The 23,777-nt window shown below is 34.0% G+C and overlaps 1 protein-coding gene across 3 annotated transcripts in view; it reads right to left on the reverse strand.

The window, feature by feature from the left end:
* Positions 1-23,319, reverse strand: part of malt3 (MALT paracaspase 3) — a 37,778-nt gene extending 14,459 nt beyond the window's left edge. The window contains exons 1-11 of one of the 3 annotated variants that reach the window (XM_056478883.1): positions 23,187-23,319; positions 20,740-20,822; positions 19,735-19,856; positions 19,504-19,636; positions 17,939-18,114; positions 17,277-17,373; positions 15,368-15,403; positions 12,767-12,970; positions 5,226-5,403; positions 5,031-5,105; positions 4,825-4,952 (exon numbers count right to left, since the gene is read on the reverse strand). In XM_056478883.1, the coding sequence (XP_056334858.1) occupies positions 4,825-4,952; positions 5,031-5,105; positions 5,226-5,403; positions 12,767-12,970; positions 15,368-15,403; positions 17,277-17,373; positions 17,939-18,114; positions 19,504-19,636; positions 19,735-19,856; positions 20,740-20,806 (1,216 nt within the window). In that variant the 5' untranslated portion in view covers positions 20,807-20,822; positions 23,187-23,319. Of the gene's footprint in view, positions 1-4,824; positions 4,953-5,030; positions 5,106-5,225; positions 5,404-12,766; positions 12,971-15,367; positions 15,404-17,276; positions 17,374-17,938; positions 18,115-19,503; positions 19,637-19,734; positions 19,860-20,739; positions 20,823-23,186 lie in introns of all 3 variants that reach the window. The other 2 variants (XM_056478881.1, XM_056478884.1) reach the window with 2 other exon arrangements.
* Positions 23,320-23,777: the final 458 nt, after the last annotated feature.

Raw genomic sequence — 23,777 nt, forward strand, 5'->3', positions numbered from 1 at the left:
CATCTGGCTAGCACAAATTAATATGTTGCTAAAAAATTCTGCCTGTTTAACATGCTGCTAACATCTATCTAAAATGTTTAATATGTTACTTATGTTTAGCAGGCAGCTTTTATTCAACTGAAAAACACTTTGGATTTTTAAAACATTAAGCGCCATCAGGTTCGACATTAAGTTAAACTATTTTCAACATTAATCACAAGTAATGTCTCTTGAGCATCAAATTGGCATATTCAAATGTTTTTAAAGAAATGTGGCAACAAAGACTGCAAAAATGGTGCTCAAAATTCAGTTTTTTTGGAAAATAATATACGTTAAAATATTTTGAAATGTATAACAAGTCCTTTAAATCATATTTCAAAATATTACAGCAGTAAAACTAGAAAAGTAAAGTTCATAGACAAACTTTATGGTGGCTTGAGAAAGCCTCGTCTGAAAGTTAGCTTTAAAAATTTAATACATAGGGCTAGATGGAATCTGCTGACATTTTTTGCTATTTCTGCTGAGTTTTCTGCGGAATTTTAGTTAAAAATCTGTGGATTTCTGTGGAATTATTTTGGGAGTATCATAAATAAAACCTTAATATGTACAAATAAAAAATATATATATTTTTAACTTTTATTTAATGTTTAAAAAGCAAATCCAATTAGATTCACATTATTTGGTAAACAAAGCAAGTCTCTCATATAGTAAACTACTAAAAGACAGAAAATATTATTTTACAAACTGCATTGTACATAAGTCAGATGAACATTTTCATATTAGTCAATAAATTACTGTAATTAATGTAAAAATTGAATAAATATAGATGTACACACATTTACTCAAGTAAATAAATAGAATCAAAGATGGGCTAAAAATCTGCGGAAATCTGCAGAAAATCTGTGGAAAATCTGCTGAATTCTGCGTGTGCAGATTCCGTGTGGACCTACATATAGGCTAGCAGGTTTCTAGTATGGATCGGCATGTTTCTCGCTAGGTGGTTGCAAGGGTGTTCTGAGTCATTGCTAAGGTGTTGCTAGGTGGTTGCTATGATCTTCTGAGTGCTTGCTAGGGTGTTGCTAGTGTGTTTTGACAGTTTGCTAATTTGTTGATAGGCAGTTGCTAAGGTGTTCTGAGTGCTTGCTAGGGTGTTGCTAGTGTGTTTTGACAGTTTGCTAATTTGTTGATAGGCAGTTGCTAAGGTGTTCTGAGTGGTTGCTCGGTGGTTGCTAAGGCATTGTTAGGGTGTTCCAGGTAGTTTTTAAGGTGTTGCTAGGTGGTTGCTATGGTAGTCTGAGTGGTTGTGGATATTTTCTGTCTTTTAGTAGATATATTATATGAGAGACTTGCTTTGTTTACCAAATAAAGTGAATCTAATTGGATTTGCATTGTAAACATTAAATAAAAGTTAAAAAGACATTATTTTTTATTTCACATATAAAGGTTTTACTTATGATACTCCCAAAATAACTCCACAGAAATCCGCAGATTTTCAGAAAGATTCTCAACAGAAATAGCAAAAAATGTCCGCAGATTCCATCTGACCTTAAGTCTATGGGACAGTTGCTAAGGTGCCGTAAGTGGTTGCTAGGGTGTGGCTAGCAAGTTTAAAACTCATCAGTGATTGGCAGATTGGTAGTCTGAGTTAAATGAGCTCAAACTTAAGTCTGTATGACAGTCTGGCGGAAAGTTATGAAGTCATAAAGTTTGGTCCAATGTTGTCAATAGGATTTTTCTGAATTTTCTGGGTCAGTTTTCAGAAAACCGTAAGACAGAACAGTTGGAAAAGATAAAGCATCATGAGTCAGACCAGTTTGGAGGTTTGGTGTTAGTTTGGTGGTTGTAACATGAATGGTCTTGGAGGAGATGCATAAAGAATTAGTCTCAGAAGAAGAAGACGGAAGAATTATAATAAGTTCATGCAGTATAACAGTATGTTGGCTTTCTCAAGCCACCATAATTATTTTAAATGCAGCTTTGGTGAAAATAAGAGATTTCTCCTTCAAAAATGACATTTACAACTGTAAAAAATTGTAATACATTTAATACAATGTATACCTTAATAAATGACTATAAAAGTACGGCAAGCTAGTTCCCAGGAAAGTACTGCAAATCCACACTAACGTTCTTCATAGTGAGTATTGCTTTGCCATTAACCAGTGCCAATACACTGATTTATGATAAATTACTGAGGCATGAAGAAGCATAGTATGTATGGGCATGACAAACACAGTGTTAACGGAAGGGTTGGATGGGTGCAGACTGAGCGACAGACAAACGAGACAGAAGTGCAGGGGGGTAAATAGGGCACCAGCAGTCATCCCTAGGTTAAGCACTCTCAAATTTCCCCACCTGAGCACAGCAGCCAGAGAATGAGGTCACATGCTTTGGCAGCTACAATATATAAAGCCAAGTGCTGTTACCAAAGAGACCCATCAAACATCCAAATAAGCCCTCTGCAGGGAGAGGTGGGATTATCTCCAACAGCAAAACATAAATCCACGTTCACATCATGCCATGGAGGGTACGGATCAAGAGAGGAAACCAATGTCTGGCATAGAGCAGATGTCAACCAGTTGTTGCTCCAAGTATAAATCCGTTAATGATCAAAAGACTGAAAAACATTGTGACCTTGTTCACTACATCTCTCTGAAGGGATGAAGCATGATGTAATAGGACAATATGTTCTTAATATTGCGCATGCAAGAAGTGTTAACATTCTGGTTAGGGTTTGGTCTGAACCCATAATGTAATTCAAAACCTTAACTAAACAAAATGTGCAGCCCTCAAATTTGTTTATTTAGAAAATCAAAACCTTAAATATATAGAAAACATCCACATATGTGTTAATTAATGATTAACTAACTGTTAATTAACAGATTTGTTTAAAGTGCATGCCTCAAATGTATTTATATTAATATGCAAAAGAGTAAATAATAGATAGAAAACACACATATACAGCTGAAGTCTGAATTATTAGCCCCCCTGTTTATTTCCCCCCCCCCCCAATTTCTGTTTAACGGGGAGAAGATTTTCTCAACACATTTCTAAATATAATAGTTTTAATAACTCATTTCTAATAACTGTTTTTTTTTTTATCTTTGCCATGATGACAGTAAATATTGATAATAATTTGACTAGATATTTTTCAAGACACTGGTATTCAGCTTGAAGTGACATTTAAAGGCTTAACTAGGTTAATCAGGTTAACTAGGCAGGTTAGGGTAATTAGGCAAGTTATTGTATAATGATGGTTTGTTCTGTAGACTATCGAAAAAAATTGCTTAAAGGGGCTAATAATTTTGACCTTAAAATGGTTTTAAAAAATTAAAAACTGCTTTTATTCTAGCCAAAATAAAATAAATAAGACTTTCTCCATTGAGAAAAAATATTATCAGACATACGTGAAAATGTCCTTGCTCTGTTAAACATCATTTGGGAAATATTTAAAAAAGAAATCAAAGGGGGGCTAATAATTCTGACTTTAACTGTATATGCATTTTATGTTTAGTTATCACATTAGCATTGACACATGATACACATTGACACATGACAAATCAAATGAAATTTGAAATTTTTTGGCATTCATTTTTGGTTCAATCTGATTGGCCGATAGCCATGTGATATTCTGCAATAACAGCACTCGTACAGCCTCTTCAAGCTTGTGTATTACTCTGCCCACATAGAGTGACAGCAGATCAATAAACTCACTACTACAGTTTGACAAATTTTGCAGCAGATGAACAACATAACGTACTTTTGAGACTTTTTAGGCAAGAATGTAGTGGTTTAGATTACAACTATGCAGTTTATTTACAAGGATAATGCCTATTTTAAATATTTATAATTTTGAAGATTCAACGATTTGGTGGCCATCAGCCTGTCATACTGAGCAGAGCAAAGACGGTTGACATTTTGCCACAAGATGGTGACAGAAACCACATAATAAGCCCTTAGGGGGAAAAACTCTGCATTAATTTTAAACTACAGCTGACCAAATCATTACAAAACAGGGAAGTGACAATCTAAGTTGATTTCTCTCTTGTGTATGTTGTAGTGCTGCATTTATACCATAGTAGTCTGTTAGTTTGCTTTGCTTTGGCTTTTCTGGGTTAATTATTGAGATATCCCGATTGCAACAGAGAAATACTGGGAAATCTCTGTAGACTGATGGTATTTCATGCAGTTCAGCCTTATAATCTTAAAATGTCAGCAAAATAACTTGTTTTGTCATCACTTTAGACATTACGTCAGAGAATCATTCAAATACTAGCTCTAAAATGACGTTTGTGAAGTTGCAATGGTTTCTGCTGTTCTGACATCAGCTGCAGATGTGAATGAATGGTGAAGGAAATTGTTCCTCATCCAAAAGGATTTTTGAGACTCTCAGTGTTTGATTTTCTTTTTTATATATGCGACTTTGCCGTCAAACTGTTGTATAAACACAATATCAAACAAGTAAGAGTGTGATATGGCTGTATATTGGCACTGGTGGGACACTAAAGCACATTATATAAATTTATACATAAGTATATATATCCGTATAACTATTAAGCTGAACTTTCAGAGCAGGTGTTATGACATAAGACATATGACATAATGACATAAAGTTATGTCATAAAAACGCCATCACATCAGCAACATTTTGAAGTCAGGAAAAAAAAATCCATCGTTTATTATAAAAGCTCGCAGAGAAGTAAAATAAATTTAAAAAATCACAATCACTATTCCTATGGATTCCAAATGAAGTGACTGGATCTTTCAATGCAAAACTATAAAACAAAATAGGTAGTGGAGGCATCTCAGTATGTTTTGCAACAGAGGAGCACTGGTTGCAGCACTCACCTTCAGAGACCTGCTCTAAGACTCGTGTCACCCTCTCTGGCTGTAAGACATGTTTGTTCAGGTACTTGGTGAAGATCCCCGTACTCTTGCCACCATCCTGAACCTCGAAAGCCTCGGCATCTTCACTCCTGTCAGACCCAAACAATAATTTTTAATTTCAATGTTCTGACTGAGGCTTAGATTATTATGATTATTCCACTACTTACGTGGCATATCCGTATACAGTGTTGCCCAGAGGAGCCAAAGGCTTAATTTCAGAGGGAGGGCCTTTTTGATTGTACCTGTGAAGAAGAAAATTTTCCACACCAAGTAACATCAGCAATGTGGATTTCTAAATAGATTATTTTCAGTTTGTAGCAAATGTAAAGTTGCACAAGATCATCGTGTTCCTGCAGGCCTACCATTTCCTGCAGGTGTCCAGGAGAATGACGTTGAGCTGTGCTTTTCTTTCCTGCATGCTGCGCATTACTCTCTGCACACACACACAGTTATCTGTACGGTAGGGCCGTGGAGCATCAATGGCCACCAGGTAATTTCGGCCGGCGTGCTCATAGCCATGACCAGCATAGTAAAAAACAGCTGTAAATTAAACAGAAACAGAGAAAAAGGGGTATAAAATTGTGTATAACTATGTGTAATAACTTTGAGTGCCTTAAACCTATTTACTGTGTATTTTAATAAATGCTATTTTATTATTTAAAAATATATGTACAATTCAGAAACTCATAATATTAAAGACTCCGGTGGCTGTTAAGTGAACTGCAGCCAGAAACTCATTCCTTCTGCTCACACTTGCACACTTTAAGGCATAGGTCTCAAACTCAATTCCTGAAGGGCCGTAGCTCTGCACAGTTTTGCTCCAACCCTAATCAAGCACAGATGACCCAACTCATAAAGGTGTTCAAGACTACAAGAGACTATTAAGCAGGTGTGAGTTGGAGGTCGTTTAAGCTAAACTATGCAGAGCTGTGGCCATCCAGGAATTGAGTTTGAGATCATTGCTTTAATGGCCCATTTCCACAGAGTGGTACGGTACGATTTGGTTTGGTTCGTTATGCTTTTGTTGCCGTTTAAAAGGTTTTGTGGCCTGTCAAAAGGTACCAAAAAGCAAACCGTACCTTACCTTACCACTTTTTGGGTACCCTTTGCAAAGCGTACCTTGCACAACAAAAGGGTACCAAAATGCAGAGCTAGACATGCAACTGGATGCTATTGGTTTAAAAAGATATGTCACTCGCACATACACAAGCGGAGAATGAAAACAAAGAAACTGCCATTTTTAAATACACAGCCTTGACATTACACCGTAATAATATATACATATAATAACGTGCCATGGTCGACCTGAGCTCAAACAAACCTTGTTGTCGTCTTGATGAACAGCCACAAAGTCAAGAAGAACAAAATCTACCTTGTCCTGTTTTTGTTTTATTAGGCAATCTAAAAGTGCGAGCGGTTTCACTTTCTCCAGAGAGCTTGCCACGTGTCTATATTTGAAATAACAAACTTCTTGAGCTGATGATAATAATGTGCGCAAGATTATTGAAGTGCTTCTGACATCCAATCCTTTCAGAAACAGACAAACGCGAGAGTGAAGCCCGAAAAAACAAAGGAGATGCCGGAAAAAACAAAGGAACAAATTATTTTTTTCAGCAACCTAAAACATGAACCAACTGCTATGTTTAACTATCATCATCACCTTTTGGACAATTATAAACTCTGAATGATGGAATTACTTTTTAACAAGAGGTTACATGTGCTGGTGAAGATACAGTTGAGAGGTTTGCACTGACTGTGAGCTATATGTTGTGTATATTTGAAGCCATAATAACGACTAAATGTATGCTGTGTGTAGTTTTACTGTAATTGGTAACATATCGGAGACTGTAAATTGCTGTATGTCAGAAATGTCAGTATGTGTTCATATATGTTGCATTTATAACTTTAATTGTAATTTATAATTGCAGATGTCACAGTAGGCTATTTTTATCATTGATCTGCAGTTATAATCAAATCATGTTCATAGACAGGTTAGTCATGAACATTTATACACAGTATACACATGTATTTATGTGTATAAAGCCTCTGTTTTGTGAGAAGTGCTTCTCATATGATACTGTATATAAACGACCCCTACAGCTTTACTTTGACATTTCCTTGAGTGAGAATGACGTCAACCTTTCAGCGAACCTTTTGCACTTTTATGTCTTTCTTTTTCATTCTTTTATAACCTGTTTAACACATTTTTATGTTTTTAATAATTTTTATTATTTGTTTTTTATTTTCTTAGACATGCCTTCTTTTTATTCTTGAATATGTAAAGCACTTTGAATTGCCACTGTGTATGAAATGTGCTATATAAATAAACTTGCCTTGCCTTGTCTTGCCTTGCCTTTCAGTCAACTCAAAGGGTACTATTGGTATCATTTTGGCAGTGGAAACGCAAGCCTCATAAAGTTGACCCGTACCGATCCGTACCACTGAGCTTAAAGAGGTCATATGATGTAGCCCAAAAATATTTAGTGTATTTGGTGTAATGTATTATGTTCATTTAGGTTTCAGGCAAAAAAAATCACATACTCTTTTATTATAGTAGCATGTCTCTCCCCTTATAAACGCTTCAATTTTTACAAAGCTTATTGTTCACTTCAATTCAATTCAATTCAGTTCAGAAAAGTGCAGTGTGCTCTTATTGACCAGCTATATCAATATGCATAAGTAACGTCAAGATCAGTGAATATAGCAAGATGTAAGGCCCTTTCCCACTGAGCGTGCTTAAACAGCGCAAACGTACAACGTGATTCATGAAAAACAATGGATGTATCTGAAAACAGAGACCATTCTGATTAAAGCAACAGTAATGACAAAAACATCAACAACAACAAAAAGAAATCCAAGAAAAACACAATTATGACAGAAATGACAAGACACATATGCAAGGGAGAAAAAAGTTCAGGATGAATGTTGCAGTGTGCAGGTTGACTTGATAAATGCATTGCACCTCGCTTACAAGCATTAACTTGCCAAAGCCAATACATTTACATTTCCTCATTTAGCAGATGCTTTTGTCCAAAAGATAGACTGTAAAAGATATGGACATAGTATCCATGATGTCCCCCATAGATTTATGAAGAGCACAAATGAAGCTGCAAGTGAGAGTGGCCAACCGACGCTATTTTGTTTGCGCATCATCGCTCCAACCGGGGGTAACCAAATAAGGGCAAAGAGACGGAGCATGAGTGGAGCTACAGGCACCTGCTAGCATTTTGCTAAGACTGGCTTTTCTGTGGGAGAAACGCATAATACTTCATTACCTGCAATTCGTTTATGTTTTGACCACAAGTGCTTGATTGTACACTACATCAATAAAGTGTTTAGTTTTTTAAAAACACTGTTGTAACACACTGAGCCACTAAACATTGTTCTTGTGACGTTTTTCTACAAGGGGAAAACGCAAATTACTTCTAAATGCTTCAAATATAGTCTGTGTTAGTAAATGCAAGGCTAATTATGAAATCCAGGCATAACACTGTATGACAGCGTTTCAGATGACTGTTCTATAGCCTACAGCTAATCAATCTGTCAGATTCTGAAGTGCATTACAGGTCTAAAGAAAATTATAAATGATAATTTATCTTAAATAAAACAAATACATTTATAGATATGATATATAAGTATATAATTTCACTCACCTGGGAAATAGAGGCAACTTGAATTGTTTGTGAGCACAATTAAGTGCACACAGCATGCCATATTATCTGATAATTGTAAGAAATAATTCCAAAAGGCAACTGACTGTGTAAAGCCACATAAAACAAAATAAAAATGTGATGTATATGCAGAGTTCAGCGGCTAATCAGCCGGAATCAGCTGAGGTGAAGTGACGGCGACCAGCGAGACCTAGCTGTCACTCAAGTGGCCACGCCCTTAATTATGCAGGCTTAATATAACTTAATATAAACAAAACGGATGAGTTGTTAAAAAATTCACCCCCAGCACAGTTGTCATGAAGGGTAATATTAGCGATATGACCAAAATCTTTCTTTGTCCCAGGCTGTAAACCCCTTTTTTGTGCTGTGAAGTTGGCCATTTTAACAGTGGGGTCAATAGTTTGCTTTATTATGGAGCCAGGACTGGCGGAATTTTGATGAATTGCAGTTTCAGTTACTTCTGTATTTGCTTCACGAAGGAGAGCAGGAGGTTGCTGCTTGGTCCAAAGCGACATACAAGTGAGGTATTCAGCAATTCAACAAGAAGAGATAACACATACAAGAAGCGCTACTTATACAAAGTAACTTGTTTGTGATTTTAGTGCTAGAGTAAGAGTTTTATTTAGAGAGAGGGAGGGAGATAGAAAGTGCTTTTACAGGTGGTCTTTTCACTGGGGTTAAGGTGCTCTTCGAAGAGAATGGTTCCTAGTTATCGCTTGAAGGATACAAGCAATAGATTGAACGAATAAATTGTTTTGAGTTCCTTGTGAAAGCACAGATAATCTGTGATTTGCCTTGATTATCCCATCATGCTCAATGTGAAACAGCCTTAAGGCAAGTATTATGCAATATATGCAAAGTAATATATAGTAAAAAAATATGTGGTCACCAATGTGTCATTAGAGAGCACATGTGAAAGATCTTATCCATTCTTTGTGACATTCATATGAATGATTGGTCTATGATGTTACAAAATGACATCAAAGCATCAAAACAGTCACGTGACTCTGGATTACAAGCCAAATTTGCTAAATAGGTCAAATTAGTTTGAGCACAATCCCATAAAATTGCAAACGGAAGAAGAAAACTCTGCAGCTGATCCATTTTGGCAAAACACAAATAATAAAATATAGATGCAGCAACTCACTTCCATTATGATCAACACATTCCAATAAAGCAGGCGCAAATAAAAAAAAAGCTTAATAATCTCAATGTTCAGGTAACGTTATCTCTTAGCATTCCAAATAAATGAATACATCTGACGAAAATAGCTTTTATTCTTTTTTGCTCAAAATGTGTCAAAATGTCAATTGCAAAATGGGTTTTAAGATATGTTTTTGGGTGGTGAATAATGTCACAAATATCAATAAATTCACTAAAACAAGCCTTAGTAAACTACCTTACATGATTGATTTACATACTTTCTTCTCATAAATGTTTTTTTTTCTAAATAAATGTAAACTGTTAAATGTATAAACATTTGTCCTACACTTAAAAAAAAACTATATGACAAAAAGTCATGACAGCAAATGCTTTTATGTTACTTTAACTTAATTTATCAAGTTAATCAGGTTTCAACTACATTATTTCAGCTATACAAAGTTTAACATAATATTTTTATTCAGTTTGGTAAGTTGAAATGACTTAAAACTTTCATTTGATTTAACATAAAAAAAAATTAAGGTGGGATTTTTTAGTGTACAAATGAGTGTGTAGGCAAAAACAACTGTCTACACCATTTGATAGTTAATTTTTTCACTGCAAGTCTTTAGTAAATCCTAACAGCAAAACTTTAAGTAGCAAAACTCTTTTCATTTGTGCAAAATGTAAAATAAATATGGTTCAGATCCTTTAAAATCCACATGATAGCTTGCAAGAGGACTAAAATATTGTTCACATCCACTCTAGTTCTTGGTGCATTCAATAAAACAAGCAGTGAGGTAACATTCATTAAGTTAATCTGTAATATTTGCTGTAAGTGAAATGTTTGTCTCAGTTCACAAAGCCAGTGACTCACTGATCCAGTTGCACTCAATTCAAATAATATTAAGGAATATTAATTAAAAAAGTATGCTTGCCCATAGTTTTAAACAAGCATAAAATAGTCATTTTAGACATTTTCAATGCTTTTGTGTAATTTTTAATGCTTGACAGCCCAGACAGGTTAAATATTTGCATTCCGAGCTCCACAGAACGAAAGCAATCATGTCAAGGTTCTCCAAAACATGGGAATGCGATGACAGAGGGCTCTATTTTAACAATCTAGGCACAAAGTCTAAAGTGCATGACGCAAAAGCATCAAAGGCATGTGCGAATCCACTTTTGCTATTAAGAATGGAAAAATATGCTCTGTGCCGTAGCGCATACTCTAACAGTGTTGTGCTTAATCTCTTAATGAGTTATGGATGTGTTTTGAGAATAAACCAATCAGAGTCTCATCTCCCATTCCCTTTAAGAGTCGGTTGCATGACATGGCGCATTTGCTATTTACATGGCAGACTTTGTAAGAGGAAAAACTAAACGCTTCGCTAGCGAGAAAAAAGTTAAACAAACCATCTGCAGTGAGGATAAAAAAACAAGCCTCCTCCAATCTGCCTTTACTTTACTTTCTCTCTTTCGTGGATAAGGAAATGGTGTTGTACACTCCACTGAAGACATCTATTAGCCTACATAATTAATTTTGTTTGTTAAGCGTGAAGATTTGTTTCAAAACTATTTCTAAATTAAGTTCTAATTTCCCGCAAACGAATAAATGATCAATAATAACGAAGTGCGGACAAAGACACATTCTATGCCCCATATGGTCCAAAACCTGACAGGTGGACAAATCTAAGCCTCTTTTTACAAATATAAATATGCATATAATAAACAATACTAATAATATCATTATAAAAAAGCAAGTTGTCCTGAATAACTGAAAAAAGCTCCCCTACATGAAGGCACGGAGGTAGTGGTTTTTATATTCATGTAGAAAGTAATTTTTTTTAAATAGTTTATTCCTTTAATTATTTTTCATTTGAAAAGATATTTGTGCATTGCTGTACATCCTGTGTGTTTTAAGCAATGTCTAAGTGAGGCGCACAACTAACGTGCTCTGCGCTGGACTTTAGATCTGCTTTCAGATGGTCTATTGCAGTCTATTTTAGTTCCTCAAAATAGCAACGCGACAACAATGCGCCTTAACATACCTCTTTTCTAGACTGGAACACCCATGAGTCCACAAAGTGGTGCAAATGGATTTGCTATTCAAACAACGTGGCAGAAAATGGGAAAATTAGGGTTGCACTGTTCTGAAAATAGCAACACGTCAGGGTCTTGCGCCAGGTGTATGACAGGGCCCAGAATCTTTATTTGCTCAGTAAACTACATGAAAACTTCACTACAAATAAAAGTTGTATTTCTTTTAATTGTTATCATGCTGTTTATACTCATTGCTACTATTGCTGGCATCAGCATTTTGTGCATTAATATTGATATTATGAGTTGATATTATATCATGATATAAACTGAGTAGTGTAACTCATACATCAATGCAGAAGTGTAAACATCAACAGGACTGACTAAACACTTTCCATTTTCAAACTTCTATTAAACACATTATGAGCCAAAATTATGTTTTTTATGAGGTAGTTAATTATACAAAATACAAAATTTAAGTCCTATGTGAGCTTCTGTAGCTGAGCAACCTATATAAATCTGTTAACTAGAAACTACACCACAACTGCAAGTTTCTGCAAGGCGAACAGCAGCCTACGCACCTCTTATCAGCCAATCACCAGACCACAGCATGTCTGTGTCATTCTGAAAAAAAAAGCCCTTTGGCTGAAAGTGCTGTGGTTTTTTGACCCATGACACGCACTTATACTGTATCACCGGAAAAATAAGGCACTTTCTTCACTCGGATGGAACTTCCTCTTCGAAGTCACTTTAATGCTCCAGTGATGTTTATTAAGCAACACTAAATTACTTTTTGTTTCTTAAGAATTTAAAATGGACCGTGTATGGTCTTGAACTGGAAAAAATGCAATCCTAAAGATTACAATGAGCTTGATATAGCACATATCTTTTTTTATGCAACTAGGAACCTGAAACTTTCACCACAAACAAGTCATTGGCCTGAATGTAAAACCTACATCCTGTGAGATAAATACTTGTACAGTTAAAGCCTTCCTGAGAAATACAGCAGGCATTTTTTAGAAGTTCTTCATGCAAGCCCAGAATAGGCGACTCACCATACACTCCACGGTCTAAAAGCTGCAGGAATTTGTCAATGGCCGCCTGCATTTCTTCAAGGGTGAGATCAAGCAGAGAAACCACTCTGAAGTCCAGCTGCTGCAGAAGATTGGCAAGCTCATGGACATCCATGGTAGGGGCCATCAAACCAGGATGGTGGCTATAGTTCAGGTTCCCAATAAGTAATGCCACTTTGTCAGTTGCTAAGCAAAGAAAGGATTAATTGTATTTTTTAAATTGCAAATGCATTAAATTTGTATGTTTAAGTAACCAAGGACCACAAAACCAGTCATAATGGTCAATTTTTGGAAATTATTTACATTACCTGAAAGCTGAATAAAACTAGAGTTCACCTTTAATATTGTCCAAATTAATATCTTAGCATTGCATATTACTAATCTAATTAGGTTTAGATATTCTGTAAAGTGCTCAGCATATATAAGTACACCCCTCACTTTCTTTTAAATATAGATTTTTAATAGGAAGCTTTACAATATTACATTTTTGCATGTACATTAGTTTAGTCAGTACTGAAGCTAAACTGGAGCTCATCTAACAAAATAACTTACGATAACAGTCCAAAAACTAGTATGCCTAAACTTACAGGTTGTAGAAAAATATTAATTACAAATTTAAAAAAGAGAAAAAAATCAAGAGAAGCAAAAAAATAGAAAAATCTAGATGAAATTTTGTAGGTTGTATTTATTATTATTTTATTTTATTTTATTTTTTGCAATATTTTGCTTAAATTTAATTGTATTATCTATCAATTTCTTATTATTGATGACTAAAATATTATTTTAATAAATATATCTGTTTAATAAATCAGCTTTGTTTAAATGCACCAAAATACATTGCCTATATTCACTGAGAAATGGATACAAATATTAATATTCAAAATGGGGTGTACTCAATTATGCTGAGCATATATGTGGAAAAAAAGGAAATGTACTAAATATCTTCATGGAACACGATCTTTACATAAATTAATTATGATTTTTGGCATGAAATTAAAATGAATAATTCTGACTCATGCAATGTATTGTTAGCTAATCCTACAAATACAGAATAAACTGGTTTTATGATCCAGCATCAATCTCACTCTTAAATGAGAGTGCAATGCGTATTCTCACTTTTACTTTCTATAGGATGCTATACAATGGTTATAATATAATTAATTTGACAAATACTTTAAGATTAAAGATCATGGAGAAAAGATGAGTGCATTGTATTTAATAGGAGAAGACATTGTATGTGACAAAAATAAATAAATAAAGAAGCCCATATAAAATATTAAATTAAGCTTAATTTGCTGAAGGTTGAAATCCATTTGGTAATCCATTTTATATCTTAAAGAAGTTAATGGGCTCTATACACAGCTAGAGTTTTAAAGCCAACGATAAACTTCTGGTGGAAGCTTAACCTCCTAGGGCTTGAGTGTCCACATACGTGGACACCACATTTTAGCTCTTAAGTGGCTATTTAAAATACTTTGAATGTTTTATATTTTATTACAGACATACAGTGTCATCCTGCACCTGTTTTGCAGCATATAAAATGTCTCAAACATTATTTTTAACTGTCCAAAATGGGAAAAATTTGGACTCTCTGATAGTCAAAGCAAGTAAAATAAAATTGCCTACGTTAAAAATGCATAAAAAAATTCAGGAAAAATTCATGGAAAAGTGTTTTATGTAAATTCGGACCACGGGTCCACATATCTGGACATTTTCTCTAAAAGTACATCATATCAAAAAGATGATACTAATTTTTATTCTAATTAGGTTCTAATAAGCCGAAATAGCAAAGAGAATTAAAAAATGCATGTAAAAAAACCACATTGGGCCGTAAGAGGTTAATGTGACTATTTTTAATTTCACAAAGTTGTTTTTACAGCATTGATGTTGCAATGTAATTAATACATTCAGTTAAATAGACTTAAGCATTTGTTTTGTTGTCCAGGAATAAAACGAGAAGAAAGACCGTTGTAACTGCTAGCACCATCAGTAGCAACAGCCTAGCGCAGAAATTTCATTGAATAAACTGTCATATTTTAAAGACATGGCAGGGGAAAATGGAATTTAATGCAGTGCTTTTTGTCCAATCTGAGACCCTATATCTAACAGGCAGTGAAGATCCCTGATTTTTAAAGAAATCAAATCTTAAATGTGACAATTTTGTAATGTAAAGACACCGGAAACCCTTGGGCCGCCTGGACAAAAAGTAAAAGTCTGTGGGCATATAGCCCATTTATTTATTATTTAGGTAATTATTTATGTAAATAAAAATAAATGGTTAATAGCAATAACTGACCATTACAGGTAATAATGCACATTGTACACTTGCATTTCAGTGGAGGATTTACATTTTTAGGATTCCTCTCATTACAACAATGTTTATATTTAATTTCCATTATAATGGAAGGCCTGCAATTTATCAGACTTCAAAAAAAAAGTTTTTCCGTGTGTGTGACAATCCTGTGTGAAGGACAGTGATTGCTTTGTAGGGGAAATATTTAAGGTAGGAGTATTGTGCAATACAGGTAAATATTCTATTTTTAACTTGACTTGAGCTGAAACATGACTTTGTGTGTGACCTACCCATAAGCGTGGTTGTTGGTAGCTGATCTGGAGGCACTGAGGGGGAACCAGAGGAAAAAAGGTTAAGTCCACAGTTGGCGTTCTTCCAGAAGTTTCACAAATGAAGAAAATACTCTGACAACCCTCACATTATTTGTATTTCCTTAATGAAACGAGTAAAATGGGAAGCTTTCATTGAGCTGGTTTCACTGTAGCATCAGTGTCTATCTAGGGACCAGTTTAGACTGTTTAGTTCCTGATAGCTCTCAACTCCTACAAGTTGTGGAAAGTACCAATAATCTGAAACTACAGTTGGACTACAATGAGCAAAAAGAATTCACAAAGCTAAACACTGGACTTTTTCCTTGATGTGGGGTTTCTAAATCACTTTTAATCCCACAAAGAGGCTAAAAACGCTGACAGTCTAATGAGCAAATTAAATCTAATCATGATGGCAAGTAAAGTGAGAAATGCACATGTTGTGAAATGCTTTTTTAGTGACTTCCAATATTAATACATTAAGTTAGTGAATTTAATTACGTTACACTCCTTGTTAAAGTGTAATTTTCATTAACCACCGAGAAATATTTATCAACTGTATGTACTTACTATATGTGTAGGGTTAGAATGTGAGTTAGTTGCATGTAATTATAAGTAGTTAAAGGTGCCAAAGAGTGCATTGATTAAATAAATTAAATTGTTCTCCGATATGTACAGAATAGATGAGTGGCTTAGGTATGTGCAAAAATATGCTCACTTATAACTACAGAAATCCTCCCTAGAATGAAAATCTTGGTTTTGACAATTTTTGGAACATTCATGAATATTAATGAGCTCTGCAGCTTGTGCCAGTACCTACTCTTTCTGACTTTCTCTCTCTTGCTCTCTCAGACACACACACACACACACACACACACACTTCTATAATACACACTTGCAAAATAAAATACTTAATTGTCAAAAAATATTTGAACAAAATAAGTTGATGCCTTGTCAAATGACAATCGTTTCAACTGAAATAAAGAGGTTTACGTTAGGAGCGAGTAAACTATATGTAAAGAGCTAAGTATAATTGACAAAAGGACCAATAGAGATGTATTCAGTTATATATTAAAGTGTTTACATGTGAGAAAACATGCAGGAAACAATATCAACTTCTGCATAAACAGAAAGTAAAAGCTTTTGGCATTTCAAATTTTACAGTAGGAAATGAGTGATTTGGCACGATGCATGAAATACTTATACTCAGCAGTTTAGATTTGTTTGTTGCCTCATTAAAAACATATTCAGAAAATTTCACAATATGCACGTTAAAAGATACATTTAAACAGACATTATGTCTCTTTGGGGGGCACTGAATACCTTTTAAATCCATATATCCCACATTTTGCAGTCAAGTGGTGAGCAAATCATATGCATGAACGCCTGTTGTAATCTCACTAGTAAACATTGTTGCCAATTAAATGCAGCCTGGGGCGTGCATATTAATGATCCCATGTGGATCGTATGAGTCTTTCTGTTCCAATGAGCCTGTTTTCAATGGGATTTTATATTCACAGGATTGACAAAAATGCCAAACAATGATGTTTGAACCTCATGGTATGTCATTTCCAGTTTCTGAACTCTTACTCAGCTATGCCTAGGTATTTTCAGATTATCATTTTATGGCACCTTTAATTGTAATTACTATAGTAAGCACATGAAACATAAAAAAGGCACCTTAAAATAAAGTGTTACTGTTCATAATTAAAAATAAAGATATAAATATAAACCATATCCACGGATTCATCATTGCACTTAAAACGTTGATAAACTAATAAAATATCTGCAGACAAGATGTGTTCTGAATGAACAGGATCTAAAAACTTGGACAAATTGCAATATGTAAAGTTGTGCAATGTACGCTAATGGCCCCACAGGCGGCTCTTACCAATCTCAATTTCAGCTGCTTCAGACCATCTCTCCTCCAAAATATTTGACACAGCACAGAGGTATGAACCAGCAACCTCTGCACCAGCATTTTCTACCTAATCAAAGAAAACCAAAATATATTATTTTACAACTTTGATAAGTCAGTCATTATAGTCAAAGCAAATTACCTGTGTTTTAAAGCAATGATAAGGTAAAGGTTATTGTACACTGATTCTGAAATTTTTGTCCACAATTTTTACACAAAAAAATACATTTGACCTCAAAGATTCCACTGATTGCCTGAAATAAACTTTGTATTTCAGCATAACTCAGCACAGCTCTTTGATAAAGAGGAGAACTCTCCTTCCTCTCTATGCAATATTGGATGAACACAATATGTAGCCTATTCCTCTTTCTTTTTCTATTTTGAAGAAGAGAGAAAACAAAGCATTACCGCTTGAATTGACTCTGGAATGTTTTGTGTTTATTCGGAATGGATTATTTAATACGCATTGCACTCTAATTGTGCAAGGTTTGTGTACGTGACAAAATTCTCAGATTTGAATGTGGAAAAAACCCGTTCAAAAATGTTTAACTTCAGTGTGCAAAGGCCTTAACTTAACTCATTTGCACAATATTATAAATATAATAATATAATAACAAAAGATCTAGTGACTTTACCTTGAGTGTTTCTTTAGTCTCATCAGGAAGGATGCGACCATTTCTGTACCACTGGTAGGTTGGTGCGGGCTTGCCCAACGCAGTGCATTTAAGAGTGAAAGCCTCTCCTGGTTGAACTGTTTGGCTTTTCGGGTGAATGACAACATGGGGTTCCCCTCTCCATGTGTTAGAAACACCTAAACACAAATAAGAAATTTTACATAACAGAGACTACAGTCTTAAAACCCTCACATCAGGTCAAATGTTAATAAGTGAATTGCAGTAGTGGTGTGGACTACTAGTAGCGGTGTAGGAGTGTGAAAATATCACCATTTGAGCACGACCACGAATGTGATATTGGTTTTATACAGCAGCTTTTTTTTTGGTTCTGTTGAACACAAAGAAGATATTTTGAAAAATGTTGGAAAACTGTAACTATTGACTTCTATCATATTTGTTTTCCAAGAATGTATGGCAATGTTACAGGTTTCCAACATGTTTCAAAATATCTTCTTTTGTGTTTAATAGAACAATAAAACTCAAACTGGTTTGGAGCAAGTCAAAGGTGAGTAAATGGAAGAATTTAAATTTTTAGGTGAATTATTCCTTTAAGACAGGTTCTTGCCTACTGTATGTATCAGATCAAAACACTTTAATGTTATTGAATACTATTTAGAAATAATTAATTTTCAGTACCACACATCCCTATTTTTAAATAACCATCAGTCTCAGCAGCTTTGCTTTACTGTAAAAAGCAATTAGCTGACTTTACTTTAAAAGAATAAACCAATTGTCTTAAAATTATGAAGTAAATTAAATATGAGCATACTTATAAAATTAATTCAACTTAACAGTTCTGAGTTACAAAGGGTTTACTACAAATTCCTCATTTACTCTCCCTTCATATTTTCCAAACCTGCTTGAGTATCTTTCACCTGCTGAACAAAAATGAAGGTATTGTAAAGAAAGCTGAAATGCAACCATTGATATCCACTGTGTGTTTTTCCTACTATCAATGCCAATGGTTACAGGTTTACAGCTTTCTTTAAAATACCTTCATTTGGGTTCAACAGAAAAAAATTAACTTAAACAGGTTCAAATCAAGTGAAGTTTTAGTAAATAGTGAGCAAATGTTCATTTTGAGTGAACTATCCCTTTAAGTACATTAACTAATTGTTTTTTATGTAAGTGTTACATCAACTTCTTTTTTATGCACATTTGAAACACCATAAAAATGCCCAAAAATATTGCGCTTAATTGAGTCTGATCATTTTTTTTGTTTTCAACTAAGCTACAATGATAACACAAAGTAAATAACTTTGCATGAAAAAAGCTAGAGTGGTTTCCCTGCATGCATAAATATTCAATTTTATTATTAATATAATGCAATTTTTTTCAGAAAGGGATAATTTTATTGTCTTGAACACATGGAAACAGTACTTTAAATGAAAATATTTTAAGTAATATAATAATTTACTTATGTGCATTGAAAAATGCAACATTGGAGGGAAACATAAAGCACAGGGTGAGATGCAACAAAATCATGAAATTGAGGCAGTGCAGAAAATGGCTCAAATGGAAAGTACCTGCTTCATCTAAGATTCTCACTTTCACCCATTCGGTGAACTGATAGTTACAGTACGGGTCGCTCACTCTGCAAACATAATTTCCAGACCTCTGAAGACTGACGGTGAGATCGGGTTCTGTCCCACCCACCACCTGGAAAGATTAAGCAGAACATTATCTGGTTTTTATTTTACGCAATATCAATATTTTTTATCTTTATTTTAATATTTAATTTTTAAAAGTATGCAAACCTCTGTCTGCTGTTTATCAAACCACTGATATTTCAGTGAACCAGTGCCTTTTGCTTGAACTCTTAAAGTCACCTCATGGTTTGGTGGTACACATACAGGCAACGGCTGCTGCAGAATAACAACTTCTGACCACAAAAAAAGACAAAACATTCATTTAGATCTAGGTCAAAGACAAAATGTGTTTTTCAAGTATCAAAACAAAAAAAAACGTAAATTTCATATGTTTTATGTGGCATATTAGAACTTTTCCTGGTTTATTTCTAATTTAGGAGTATTTAGCAAGCAAGTATCCAATAATTGATTATTTAAAAAGCACTAAATTGTGTCTTGTTTTCGGCAGTGTTTGTAAAGTTAGTTCATGCAGGCATAAAGAGAAGGAGCGACAGCAGATTTGAAATGGTGATTTTATGGTCTGTTGTTTTATCCTTGAATGTTTATGACACATTAGGAAAACAATGTATCTTTAACATTATTAATTTAATTTGAAAATAAAAAAGGATAAAGGGAGCTTTTGTGCATCAAAACAACAATGTGCAGCTTTAAATCTTACTGTTTTCACCTAATATTTCAAAATTCTTCTGGTTTCAATTTCCATTTCTGAGCAAACACTGTAATAATAATGACTATTTAGCATGAATTATAAAAGAAAACTTCAATGTCAATCAATCAAAGTAACAATAGTTTAATTTAGATTTATTTTATATTATGATTATTTATATTTAGAACAATTGATTGCATTTTAAAAGTCTAGCCCCCCTGAATTATTAGCCCCCCTCTTTATTTTTGTTCCCTATTTCTGTTTAACGAGAGAAGATTTTTTTTCAACACATTTCTAAACATAATAGTTTTAATAACTCATTTCTTTTATCTCTGCCATGATGACAGCACGTAACATTTGACTAGCTATTTTTCAAGATACTAGGTTAATTAGGTTAACTAGGCAGGTTAGGGTAATTAGGCAAGTTGTACTGTAGACTATCGGATAGGTTAGTATAAAATACACACCCGTTCTCATGACTATCATGCTACTCTTAAGTGTTGAAGGCCAAGACCTTTTAAGGTAGTCAGTCATTTCACAATTTTGTCACCTGGGTAAAAAGAAAACAGAAGTATGAATAGTGCCCATAACAACAAGAGTGGCATTCAAAATCAAAACAATGACACAAGGTGAAAAGTTAGGAAATCGTCTGTCTGGCTGTCGACTGTCTACACAGAAAGTAATCCAAGCAGGATTAATTATTAAAAGAACAAAATCTGCCGTGATTTAAGCAGTGTTTGTACAGTCATTTCATGCAGAAGTATAAATAAAGTGAGAGTGACAGTAATTTTGAAATGACTGTGTTTGTGTTCAATGTAATGTTTACAAAACCTTTAAACAATATAGGAAAACTTTTTGGCTGTTATTTTAAATAAAGATTTAAAATAGGTTCATTACTCTTGGGCTTTAAATGCACTTTCCAACATATAATTCTGCAAAAAATAACATTTCTGTTAAATATAAGCAATAAATTAGCTTAATGGTTTTTTTAAAGAATTCATGCAGTCCTTCAATATAGAAGCAGAAAATTGGCGCTTTTTACTAACAATTTTTTTTCTGTATAGTGACACACATACTGTACATTACATTGAATACATATATTTTATTAGATTTTGTTTTATTTAACATCCATAAGATATTTAACAAAATTAGTACAATACCAATAAATTTTTTTTTTAAATAATACAGAATTGACATTAACCCCCCACCCCCTAAAAAAAGAGGGATTGTGTCCAAATATATATACATATATGCACAAGACATATGTAGCATAAACATTTTTTTATAGATGACAATATTCACATTTTTACAAAGTCAGTGTCATGAATATATAGGTTAGAGATGAAAATTGACAAATTTAAAACGCTAAATTTCCAAGAGTCTTAAGATAGGTCCCCATGTGGTTTCAGCTTTTTTTAAGTTTTAAGACATAGTTGTTCCATTTGAATGACATAAAGCAGCTCATTCAACCATCTCTTATAACACGGAGCCTTTGGAGATTTCCAATTAGGTAAGATCATCTTTTTAGCTGTAATCATGTTTACCATCAGGGCTTGCTGTTGGGTTAATGGAAAGGTGTCCATTATATCAGAATATCCAAAAATAGCCAAACTGTAGTCAGGTTGGATATTGGTTTCATAAGCACTGGAAAACATTTAAAAAATGCTGGAGCAAAATTCATAAAGATCAGAAAAAAAATAAAATAAAAAATAAAATAAAATAAAATAAAATAATAATAAATAAATAAATAAATAAATGTGCCAGAGTCCTTTCTACCCCACCACATCTGTCACATTTAGAAGATACACAGGGAAATATTTAACTCAATCTAGTTTTAGAGAAATGAAGACGATGTAAAACTTTAAATTTAATGCATATCTAAAATATTTTATTCCTCCTCAAGTAGTTTAGAACCTTAATGAGTTTGTTATAAAAATGTCTTATTTTGTGAAACAAACCTCAAACAAATGAGGTGTGAGTAAATGATGACATAATTTGTATTTTGGCTGAACTCTTCCTTGAAAGGCAAAGCTCCAAAACATTTTGTGAAACAGATAAAAAACATACATACAATGTTTACTTTCTATGTTTTTTTGTAAAGAAAGTTTCAGTATACTGAAGCACAAACTGTACATTAATAAAACATTATCACTTTTCAATATTTTGTCCAATGAAAAATAGGGTTATTTACAGTACACCCATACACCATTTCTCCAACTACTGTATAAGGAAAGTTGACACTTTTTAACAACTAGCCTACTAGCCTATATATATATATATATATATATATATATATATATATATATATATATATATATATATATATATATATATATTTTTTTTTTTTTTTTTTTTTTTAATTTATTTATTTATTTATTTATTTACTAATAATAATTTTGTTATTATTAATAATATAATAATAATAATAATCATAATTTTCTGTATAGGCACAAACCACACAAAGGTCAGCAAAAATATTGAACCATCATACGGAAAATACAGTTCTATGCAAGTTGACAAATGCAGTCATTCTTGAAATTAATCAACTGTAATAACTTAATAACAGCTAGAAATTTTGATCAGCTATCTTTAAATTCTAATTTTAATAAAACACCTAAAAGCAACTTTTCAGCTAAAATCTATCTTCATTTCATTTCTGAAAATAACTGACAGAACTGACTAAACAGCGTAACGTTAGTTTGCAGGAATAAGTCACAAAGGGTACTATATTATAAGAGGGTTTTGAACTTTGAACGTCCAACTTCAAAACTTAAAAGTTACTGTGGTAAAAGCCTGCTGTAACAACTTCCCTGTTTGACAAGCAATCCGGACTTTAAGAGGAGCATCTACTTAATTTTGTCGTCGTTCGTCAGCGGTTTAGATGTAGGTGAAGAAGAAAGGTGTTTACACTTACCTGTCCTGCTGCTCATTGCTATATCGGTATGACTGAGATTTCAGTCACTATCTCTTCCCAAAGCTCGTCATGCACACTAGCACAGAGCGTCAACAGTATTGACGTGAAACATGCCGCGATTCTATCTGGCAGAAAAATGAATGGTTTCCTGTAATAATGCGAGTCTGCCCCTCCCACTACCGCTGAGCTCAGTGTAGCTGCGCAATTCACTTCTGCGCACTCAGCTACTCGTACTGCTGTGTAAAGGGACTGACTTGACTTTTTGAGTCTGATCTTATTTTCAGACATTTTTAAGTATGCATATGAATTCTATATGTATTTGAAGAACCAAGTGTCACTTGATTGATTGATCGATCGATCGATCGATCGATCGATCGATCGATTGATTGATTGATTGATTGATTGATTGATTGATTGATTGATTGATTGATTGATTGATTGATTGGATCCTTTTTTGCATTTCATTATCAGGCCAGTAGCCAGGGGGGGCGGGGGGTTGGTGGGCGTGGGGGGGTTCGGGTGGTTCGAAAGACCCTCCCCCCTACTGACATAGTCCAGAATTTGTCCCTTATATAAGCTCATTTGTCCCAT

The sequence above is a fragment of the Danio aesculapii genome, chromosome 18 (assembly GCF_903798145.1).
Source record: "Danio aesculapii chromosome 18, fDanAes4.1, whole genome shotgun sequence".
Lineage (NCBI taxonomy): Eukaryota > Metazoa > Chordata > Actinopteri > Cypriniformes > Danionidae > Danio > Danio aesculapii.